The sequence below is a fragment of the Bactrocera oleae genome, chromosome 4, assembly GCF_042242935.1.
Source record: "Bactrocera oleae isolate idBacOlea1 chromosome 4, idBacOlea1, whole genome shotgun sequence".
In the NCBI taxonomy this organism is placed as follows: domain Eukaryota; kingdom Metazoa; phylum Arthropoda; class Insecta; order Diptera; family Tephritidae; genus Bactrocera; species Bactrocera oleae.
The window spans coordinates 4,332,580-4,344,323 of record NC_091538.1 but is presented as its reverse complement, the minus strand read 5'-3'; the positions used below and the strand labels follow the sequence as shown (position 1 = coordinate 4,344,323).

Below are 11,744 nucleotides of genomic sequence, written 5' to 3'. Positions count from 1 at the left end.
AATAAATTGTAATATCAGTACTTCGGTTGCTGCTGAAAATCTTACTTTAAAATAATGTCTGCTGCTCTTAACGGAGCCGTCCTTGCTTGGGTTTAATATTATAGCCACAAAATAAAGTTAGTCTTGCATTTTAATGAACAGCTGCGGTAAGGGTAAACACTGAAAATATATGTGCAATTGCACCACTGCATTTCTAATGAATTAACCGCGTATTAAAATGCAAAATAAAATTTAATAAAAACCACTAAGCAATATAACGAAGCAGTAAAATTCAAATGAGAAAAAAAAACTATAAAATATAGATGTTTGCCTATGAAATTCTTCAACTGCAAAACCTGGCATCCCTTGTATAAAGCTTGCATAAATATTTTTGCAACACAAAGCAATCCACAAGAGAATAAACAAATAAAAGCAAAACCAAAGCCAACAAGCTGGCAATGAAATATTGAAGAAAATGCCGGCCCAAGAAAGAGTAGAAAAGAAACGGCGCAGGTGGACGAACAAATTAACAAGAGAGTCTACAAGCAGGCAAACGCAGCATTACTAACAAAAGAAAGCCATGCAAGAAAGTAAATGAAAATAAAATTTGTAAAAAAAGTTAAATAAAGTCATTGCACGCATTTCAATAAAAGCAGCAGCAAGTCGGCAACAAAAGCAAGCACCGGCAGAGCAGCAAGGAAAGGCAGTAGAAATCAGCATTGGGCGCAGAAAAAAATAAGATTGGCAATGGGAAAAGACTCCAACCACACTGACCGGGTTTAAAACAGCACGGCGTATGAGTAATGCAGCAGCCGTTTCAGGAAGCAGCCGCCTAGGCAAACAAATTGAATGAAATCAACTCGTTAAAAAGTAAATAAGGCTGATGAATGGATACCAAAAACAGGAAAAAACAGGTGAAAAAACAATAATGATAACAGTAACGAAGCCAAAGCAGATGTTGGTCTGCGAAAGCCGCATGGATGCCAAGCTAGTTAAGGTTACGAGGGTTGCTGTAGCAAACTGTTGGGTATGGTTGCGCTGGCTTGTGCCTACATATTGCAGGCTTCTGTTGGCTTCAACAAGCTTTTCAAATAAGCCAAGCTAAAGAGACGTACCACCACAGCAGGTAGACAAAGGCAAAGGCTGCAAAAAATATACACACACATACGCTTGTACAAAAGTATCGTTAGGCATAATGTGGCTAAAGCCTGAAAAGCAAGCACGGCCTTCTAAATATTCCAAGCTTACCGCACACAAGCAGCTAGCTGGTTATAAATGAGGATGAAAAAATTTCTTTCGAATGAGTGCCTGTGTATGCATTTCAGCAGCAGCACAATAATAGCAACAACAACGTGCTGCAAGGTCATGCGACAGCCGGAAAGGGAGTGGCAAGAAAAAATTGCATGAAGCTTACCTGTAAATACGCATGCAGACAGTAAAAAAATGATATATGTAGGTTGGCTGTGCTGTCATTGATTACCAGCATACTCAACGTTTTTATAGGTGTACAATTGCGCAAGCTTGTAAGTGTATGTTAGGTTATGACAAGGCTCAAGCCTTGGTGGCTCAAGCATTTCTAGAAAAGAAAACTCGGAAGCACTCGAGGGAATATATAATGAATATATTATGATGACATTTGCAGGGAAAATTGAGCAACAACAAATGTGGTTGGAGATTCGGGGAACCTTTGCACTTTTTATCATCGTCTTGTTTATGATTAATGCAGAAAATGAAAAATGTCTGCAAATGTTATGCAGTAGAGGCATATGAAATTTAACTGTTTTGTGTATAGATGACACATGACAAAATTACACATGTCAGTAGCTTTCACAACGATTTTTACATATGAAACTAAATCCAAAAGCTTTCTTTCAAGTGTCAATAACTGATATACTACAAAAAGAGCTATAAATTATTTCTATATAATCCAAAGACGTTTTAATTTAAGCTTTTATATATATATTGTTAAAACATTGACCTTTGATACCACGAGAGCTTTCATATCTTCTACAAAGCTTTCATTAGTTGCCAAAAAGGTGCAATAGTTTTCGTAAAAATAGTTAGATTTGAAAAGTAGGCACTTATTAGACACCTAAATGTGACAATAGTTACAGTTTTTGGTATAGTTTGCAAATCGTATGCATTTTAAGTTAAAAATGGTCGCTTTTGTGTAAGAAAAGCTTTCACTCTGTGTTCAAAAATATTAAGAGCTTTCAAAAAAGCACTGACAACTTTTGTGCTGTCTTTGACACTTGCTTGAAATGCTTAAAAAAGTACTCTTGGCGCTTTTATTTACAGCCATTTAAAGGTCAGTTCAAAGGTTTAAGTTTATTTATCATTTGGTAAACAATTTTAAAACCACCACCAAAAAACATTTAAAGAATATTCAACAATTTTGCGAAATTTTTTAAAGATGCTCTTGCTGCCAAAAATTACTTATGCGCTATCATACAGTCGGTGATTTTGAAAGCTGTTTCACATGGTGTTGAACCAGTCAAATCTTTGCATGCTTCCACAGCAGCCACGAATGTATCATCGTCTATTTTAGTTTTAGCCATTTCAGCGTTGAACTTGCCCGCTTCATCCATGATACCTTGCTTCACCATAATGCAGTGGCTGCTGCACTTCAAATTCTCCGAAACGGTTGTTAATTTACCCTCCATAAAGTCACGAAAGTCTTTTGGCGATACATTGTGTTCCTTATTGCAGTCCTCAATGGTTTTGCGCATTTCTGGATCATGTGGGTTGCACTGTTGGAGAAATTGTCAATAGTTGAGATTATAACTTCTTTCTTTCGGTTTGGACATTTTAGCTTACCATCACAACAGCGCTACCGACGACTAACAGTGCAATAGTTAGAAACGATTTCATTTTGCAATTTTTCAATTTTTGATGCTCTTATCACCACAAGCTTTGGCGTACAAGTTGTTTCACAGCTACGGTCAGCTTGTATTTATACTGAAAATATTCGTTGAAATGGTCACTAATCATATTCACTGAGCGATCGACAGTCGGGGGTTTTCACACTAAATTATTTATTATAACTTTTTTATTGTAATTGCTGATTTTGTCTCCCTCATGAGCGTACTTCTAATTAAAGCCAGATTTTTTGCTGATTCTAATCTGTACGCGCAAATTGTTTAGTTTCACAGCGTTATTTGTCACTGTAACAGCTCGAAGCGTTGTTATTTATTCATATTTTGCACGAGACTATTTCAACGTGTTTTTTGGTTCTCATTTCAGTTGACATTCGCAGAGCTAACTCAGTTGTTAACTTTGTTTTCAATATACTTGTATAAAAGGTAAATTTTACACTAATTGCAAAAGCTATTAAAAAATTAGTGCATGAATTTTGTCTGACATTTAAGGCCATTAAATGATAAAATAAAAATATATTAATGTTGTTGTTTATCCGTTTTTAGATTATATAGATTTTAGGTTTCCATCAATGGGTTCAGGTATTCTCTTCATGACTTATTTCCTGATTACGTCAATTAAAACTGAAGACTGAGGTGATACCAGAAAACTCCTGAATATGAAGTCTTCAACTTGTCTTAGGCTATGAGTAATCTGTTGATTGCAGTTAACTCGCCTGGTTTTTTGAAAGTCTGATTAAGACCCAAGTTATTTGTTTCGACCTTAGTCTATGACTCATATTTCCAAGACTTGTTTGCCTTTCTTAATCTGTTGTTGTGATGTTGTGCTTTAAAATTTTCTTAAAACATTATTGACTGACAGTGTTTTGCAGTCAGTAAATTTGGAGTCGTTTGTTGACGTACATATTTAAGTTAGAGGGCATATCCCTACTTGTTTATATATCCGACGATCCGACCACAACTGAGTTGGAAACTGTTTCTTATGGTCATTAGCGAAATTGCATTGTAGTCTTATGGATACCTAGCTTTTAGAATGTAGACAATATTTGTGGTCTCCATTGAATGCTTTCTCGATTGAGTTATCAGCGAAGCCGAAAGATATCTTACATTTTAAATTAGTTTGTTTTTTTATGACTAAATATATTGCCTAGTCCCGGCAAGAGCCCGAATAATTATCCACCAGAATTTATACAGCAGTTTTCCATAAGCACTGAAACGTGGTTGCGATCATTCAATAGCCTATCATACTCGGAGTGCTCATATTCTGCACGCTAATGTAACTGCAATTGCATTACGGTTAATGCGCTTACATGGACGCTTGAATAAATTTATTTTTAATGATTAATACCAATGCATATATGCATTTAAAATGCGCTGATTTATAGCATATGCTTATTACTTAACAACTTTTGCTTTTTGAGCCACAATTTTGACTGCGCTTCTCTCTAATGACTCAGTAATTTAAATGTTTAAAAACCTTGGCAATAATTATGGCTATAAACAAATTATCAAATGCTGCCCAAAACAAATAATCACATACTTTTGACTAATAAATATGTACTTAATTATACAAGTTATTTAATGGTATTAATTTATATGGGAAAACAGTCATAATTTGTGGCAAATGAGGGATGCACCATTTCGTTTTTTGTTTAAATGAATATTTGTGTTTCGAGCTTGTTTTTAGCATTTTCATTTGGAATTCTAAGCTGGAGTTGTATAGTAACAGGTTGAGCTTGCAAAAATAATATTTTTGATTGTCAAAAGTATAATAAATTCCGTAGATATATTTACAAAATTAAAATTACTTAAAAAAGTCGAAAATTTTATAACGGAAATAAATATAAATTTTTAATAATTTTACTGCCTGAACGACATAAGCAACGCTTTGCTGTAATAAGTACCAAAATACATATTATTTTTATTATAAAGCTTAAAAGCACGTGAAATCCTCTGAAACATTTACAGCATCCCAACTTAGCACTTCACGCACACACTCCTACACTTGCCCGTATGCAAAAATATGCAAACAAAATAAACGGTAAATATTTCATTACCTTGACACTCAGCTAGCTGGCGTTGCGTGTTGCAAAGGTGAACTCATATAAATATCGCAAATTTAGTGGTAACAAGTGACCAAGCCACTCCTTCTCAACCCAAGTGCTGGCATTAACGTTAGTGTGAGTGACTTTGCTCAGGGCTATGCCAAAAATACGCATGCTTGGGCATTTGGGCTTATGGTGTGTAGTAAAACAAAATTACGGTCATCCCACTGGGAAGACAACATTACTTGCCACTTAAACGCAAATATGCATAAATGTATATAAAATACGCAAACAACAACAACACTATAAAATAGTTCGTGTGCTATTTTTTATATATGTATGTTTCTACTACTGTGTTAGTGTATGTTACGCATATTAAAGCTATAGTCAGTCAGCTGCGGCGATATTTGCGTGTAAGTAAATGAAGTTGGGGGTGGCGAGAAGCAATTTTAGTGGAAAGCAACTAGGATGTGTAAAAAATACCACCCTAAAGTAAAATCACGGAAAAGGTGACTCAGCATGCAGGCATGTAAGTCTATAACTGCAGTGAGAGACGGACAAAAGGTGGTTTAAGACTGCGCTGTTAAAAATATTAAACTAATAACAATTGCGTTTAGTTCATAAATAGACATAGCTGCGTCATATGACTTAGACCAATATCAAATATGCTATGGTGATCCGATATCGGAAATTCCGACAAATGATTAGCGTCTTGGAGAGAAAAGGACGTGTGTTAAATTCCAGATCGATATCTCAAAAACTGAGCGACTAGTATATACAGACGGACCGACGGACAGACAGACGAACATGGCTAAATCGACTCAACTCATCATGCGGATCACTTATATATATATATATATATTATAGGGTCTCCAACGTTTATTCTGGAAACTTCGTGGCAAACTTTATACACTCTGTTCAGGGTATAAAAAGCATCGCGCCTCTTTGTAGCTAAATGAGTTCGATATTGTTGTTATGAAGCTAATTTATTAAGAATAATTGTTTTTTAATCTTTGCTGACTTAGACCCCTGGATTCTATAAACGAAAGGGAAACTCGTGAACTTTTTAGGTTCTATGAAAACCACACACAGTTTAAACTGTTAACTTAAATAAGCGTCTATGTGAGCTAAACAGTCAATTAAAGACATATTTATATTACCGTTTTTAAGTTTTGTTAAATATTTAGTTCCAAGAGTGAGTAGTTAGTGAGCAATCTATACAAATAACTAAAAATTCATTCATAAATATTATTTTAACAAACACACACAAATTGCCATTTTTGTGTGTCATTTGAGGCCGTCGGCCTATAAAAACTCGGACAATTCTATGGGGACTTTCACTCGATGGCACACGCATATACGCACAGCATGTCGTGTTTTCGTAGGAACAGAATAGTACGAATTTTATGACAATATTATATTACAGTCATTTAAGAGCAGCTAGCGCTCCATACAAATAATAAAGGCACATTTATTTTTGAGTCTAACACTTAGTCCTGGCTAACAGTGTGTTACTTCTATAGTGCTTTCGTCTGAAAATAGCAATTTTTCAGTTTTGTATGCAAAGTGATGTATGAGTTGATAAATTTGTGATTTATCTGTGAGTTTTAAAAAATCACGAAAAATTATAAAACTTAAATTTAGATTTTTTAGAAATTTCTAAAATTATTTTTTTAGATTTTTTTTTGTATTTTTTTTTAATTTTTTATAAACCTTACTGAAAATTTAGATTTTAAAAAATTTTTTTTATAATTTTTTTAGATTGATTTTGTGTTTTTTTAGAATTTTTTTTTTAAATTGTTTTATAAATCTTACTTAAATTTATAATTTTTAGAAATTTTTATATTAATATTTTTTTTTTTTTTTTATATTTTTAGAATTTTTTTTTTGAATTCTTTGTAAACCATTCTTAAAAAAAAACATAGCATTTAAATGTGTAAATTTTGCAGTTTTTTGTACAAGGCATGCGTTTTCCAATTAATACTTATTTAAGCGATTCAATTTTTGCCCGCAAGCTACACATTGTGCCGTAATGTCTCCAAAGAAATTAAAGAAATTACTACATAATTATAAGGTAATATTGTCGCCTTCGCAACAAAATTATTCGAAAACAAATTTATATGAAATGCATTAATCTTTTTTATTTTTTGTGCAAATTAGGCAGACACCCTTTTACTGCTGCTTCTTAGCCATAATCAAAACAAAATTCTTTTTTGCTTGCATATGATGCCACCATATGCAGAAGATATTTTCTAAGCAAATTAAAAGCAAATAAGATATATGAAGTCATTCAGCATATGAACAGCAAGAGCATTAAAGGCGCAAAATTGCGCGAATAAATCACGGTAAATTTTGACATTTTCCACACTTGTAAAATCATATTAAAAATGCGTGCAATAAACACAGCAAAAGAGCGGCGGAGTTGAATGCTATAAACAAAAATATTATGCTGAGTAGAATTTAATGAAAAAATAATAAACCATATCGAAATGACAATAACAAATGCGAACCGAGGCCACATGAAAGGGATAGTAAGAATAGGGGAGCGAAGGGGGCGCATATGTAGGCATAAAATGATTGCAGGCAGCAAGCGGGCGCAGTGGTAAGTTGGTGTTGCGGCGTAACGAAGTGGCTGTATGTTATATGACACATGTGGCATATGTGGCAAGAACCAGAAACAGCAACAAATAAGAACTTTGCTGTAGCGGCTGAAGTTGTGATTTGATTGCACGCAGCAAAATACACGCAACAACAACAATAAGCAACTAAAACGTATCAGCAATATATAAGTGCGCGACGGTGGCAAGAGAATTGCTCAAAACGAATTGAAATGCCGTCACATTTGCGTCAGCGACACGCACATTTGGACACACACATAGATATGTGTACCTTAAAGGCGTGCACATGTGTGCAAATAAAAAAAAACAACAGCAACAAAAAGCTTCTTTTTTAAATATCGCTGAACCAGACTGTATGGAATTCACCACGCTTGATGCTGTTGCAGCCACACTGGCTGCCACATACGATGGCGGTGGTACCAACTTGGCAATATGTTGCACTCACAACAATCCAGCAAGTATGTGTGTGTGTGTGTGTGTGAGCACTTGCGAACGTCTTCAGATAGCGTTACGCTTATTTATATGCACACAAGTGTATTTATAATATACATTAAAAGCGCGTGTGTGTGTGGTTGTGTGCGTGCGTTTGCAATTTAATTCAATGCTTCAACAACGGCTGTTGCACGATACAAATGAAATGATTTATGACGACAAAATCATAAGTTCATAAATGTCATGCAACAGTGCGATGGGGCAATGCTGTGACGCAACGGGAGCAGACACAGCAGACACAACTGACACACAGCAGCGGTATTATTATGAGCACACACACACATACACAGAACCAACGGTGCATATGACAAATACAAGCTTAGCATTTGTAGACTTGTGCGACTCAGACGCTCGCTTGAGTGGCAGCAAATTCGCTCATTTAATTAGATGAAAACATTCGCAAATCTATTTTTAAGCGCATAATGGCAATGACGCTAGACGGTGTGACTTCTATGTGAAGACATGAAAATATTAATTAATATTTGTAAATCACTAAATCGCTTAGGTATACGTAAATATATACATAATGCTGTGTAGTATAAGTTAAAAGAGGTAAAAAGTAAAGAAAGTTGCAGTTATATAAAGTTTTGTTAGCTTAGATGATTGATTCTCAATTTGGTGATCGCACTTGTAAAGACAAATTAATACAATAAAGTTCTTTTTAAAGCCACAAAACTGCTGTATGAAGTTCACAAGCCTCAACAAAGCGCCTTGAATCCAGCACAAAACTGCTTAGGAGTTTCCGCTAGTTAACTTGGATGACAGAAGGTGTGAGACTCGTGGTGTTATAGGCTTGAGTTCGCAAAATGGCGTCAATAAAAAAGGTTGTGTTGAGATGATTCTACTTAGACTTCTTACAAATAACTTCAACAATTTACATATGGTACAATTTTTAAGTTTACCGCATGAAAATCAGATAAAGTTATATAAGTACAAGAAAACTAGCTTCATCCTTTTAAGTACTCTTTACTTATTCTGACTTATTTAAGGACTTTATGATAACATTATTCTACAAGTTAAAATTTCTGGAAATTTTGATTATTATCTTCCTTTTCAGTACATGTCCACGAATGAAGTCAAGCCGGTATATATGTCTTCAGTTATACCTATATGCACGGTTTAAGCAAATTTTCCAATTTTTGACAGTATCTGTTTGTCTAGCTAAAGCCTGGCGATACCTGAAACAACTTTTTGACATACCATCCTATGGTAGCACACAGAGTAGAGTACCCTGAGAAGAAAGTAAAACAGTAGGGGACTTTAATTTGTATTGGATTCAACTACGGCAACCACTTACTAGACTGATCTTCTCGAATGCATTTTAAATAAACGAATAGGTAAGTATATGCCCTTACCCAGCAACTGTAAGGTTTGAGAGATCTTCAACCGCTGAAAACTTTTATCAATCAAGGGCAAATCCGGACTTGTTGCGCATTTTTTTCAAGCATACGTTTAAATTATGACATCCAGAGCGCCTACGCAAAGTGAGAAGAGTATAAAATATGGCTTTTCAATTCGTGAAAATCACTGATTTTTTATAGCGCTTGAAATAACAGATAAAACTCCAGTTAAAAGCAAAAATTCGATTCATTTATGGCAAACACAATGTTGATCGCCTTAAAGTACACTAAGTTTTAGTAAGTTTAGCTCTCTTTTCAGAACATACTGCCAAATTAAAGTGAGTTAAGTTCAAAGGCACGCTTTAAGAAAAGTATAACATGTGCTAGCGTGCTTTACAATCTTAAATTATCGTTGCTTTGATGTGATATTCTGCGATGAAGAAAGAGGCGAAAAACGAGGGTCAGCATACAAACACAAGAAACAGTAGAGAGTATATAGTTAGAGCTAGTAGCTGGCGCTTTGGCATATTGAACTGCTGTCAACATCCCTCACAGAAATATATATTAGAGTGTATATACAACTATGAAATTGAGACTGGCCTTTGATTAGTGTGGCAACAGCTCAAATAACATACAATTGTTTGCTTCATTTAATTCGTGATATGGAAAAAGAAAAAAAGTAAAGGAAAAAGTATAAAAGAGCTGCGAACTTTCAAAACACATATATAATTATATATATATTGTATATTTTAAAGTAATGAAAAAACGCGGAAGCTAAGAAACAGAAGAACCAACTAAGGGCGAGCAGTTTTGCAGGCATTGCAGGGAAAATTGAAGACAAATTCAAGTAAATAAAAATATGAAGAAAAAAAAATGTCAAAGCAAAATGTGTGGCATGGAAGAATTCTTAATAATATTTGCAAGGCAAAAGAACAAAGTAGTCTAGTTAAAAGGGGGAGGCCACCCAAAGGAAGTAGGGTTGGAGAAACAAAAAGGCGTTTAAAGGCTTTGCGCTGAACTGAAGCACGACCAACGGCAGCAAGACGGTCAGTAAGCAAAGAAAGGAACGGGAGAAAAGTGGCAGAATCAAATGTGGGTGCATGTGTGTGTTTGTGGTACACGCCTTTGTGCGACTTTTTTCCATTTGACTTGCGTTGGAGAAAACGATACCACAGCGAGGGCGGCGACATGTCGCATAATGCGGGTGGTGGGGGTTACGTAAAGCTAGCGAGAATGTTTTGAAAAAAAAAAAATAAAAATTTTTAAAGAAACGAAAATATGTAGTAAAAATGCCACTTAAAGTAAAAAATAGCCATAAACGCTATGAATTTACTACAATAAAAGTTGGAATAAAAGCAATTAGTTTCCCTTTTGAAGACATAACTTTTTTTATATTAATTGGCATATATAAAAAAAATTGCAGCATAAGCAAGAAAGTGAGTAAAAAACTGGCAGTGTCACTCTGTATACACTGCATGCAGCGCTCTGTGTGGTTTGTTGCATGCATCAGACGCACGTGTGGGCTTGTGACGGTAACACACAGCGCTTTTTTTAACGTGTATATGCAATCAATTATTTGTATTATATTATTGCAATTTTGAGTGATTTGTCATTGGCGAGTGCTGTCCAGCTTATCGTTAATATGATTTTTAAGATTTTTTGAATTTGACACTTATTTTCCACACGTGTCAATGTGATTTGCACTTGAATGGCGCTGTATGCACTTAAGGCGCGAAGTATTTACGGCAAATCTTTTGCGATTAGAATTTCGAAATCGCACAAAAGTTCAAAGAAATTATTTTAATTATTACCGCGAGTGAATGTGTGGGTCTACGAGATTTACAAAAGTACTTTCGTTGTATTGCAATGTGTTTTTATTGGAGATAAGTCGTTATTTCATTCATTCAGCTCAGCTTCCTGCAATTCTCAGCCATATTTAAATAAAAATTGCACTTAAGCCAGTATAAACATAACCGAATTTATAAAAATTATTATGGCATCGTTACCACCAGCACGGATTTCGTTGCATGAAGAAGTTTTAATCAAGAAAAGTCGATTATATTACAGTAATATTCCGACGACAACTCATTTCAATAAGTTTTCTTTAATGAGCGGCCAAATGACTGTTATAACTATTGACACCTTTGATGTTACTAACTTCATGTTGAGGATATATCTCCTGTAGCTTCTTATTTCTGGTAATAACCGATATCGGAGCACTATAGCATATAGCTGCCATACAAACCGAATGATCGGAATCAAGTGCTTGTATGAACAACTTTCTCTTTTGAAGAGATATTTTCAGAAAATTTGGCTTGTGTTATTGTGTAAAGCAGTAGTGCGATCTCCGAAGAAATAGTTGAGATCGGATCACTATAGCATATAGCTGCCATA

The 11,744-nt window shown here is 34.9% G+C and overlaps 1 protein-coding gene across 1 annotated transcript; it reads right to left on the bottom strand.

Moving 5' to 3' along the window:
* Positions 1-2,265: 2,265 nt before the first annotated feature.
* On the bottom strand, positions 2,266-2,929 carry LOC106626795 (general odorant-binding protein 56h). The gene is made up of 2 exons (XM_014246628.3): positions 2,797-2,929; positions 2,266-2,729 (listed from the first exon to the last, which is right to left on the bottom strand). The coding sequence occupies exons 1-2, from the start codon at positions 2,848-2,850 to the stop codon at positions 2,412-2,414; spliced, it is 372 nt and encodes a 123-aa protein (XP_014102103.1). The 5' UTR covers positions 2,851-2,929; the 3' UTR covers positions 2,266-2,411.
* Positions 2,930-11,744: the final 8,815 nt, after the last annotated feature.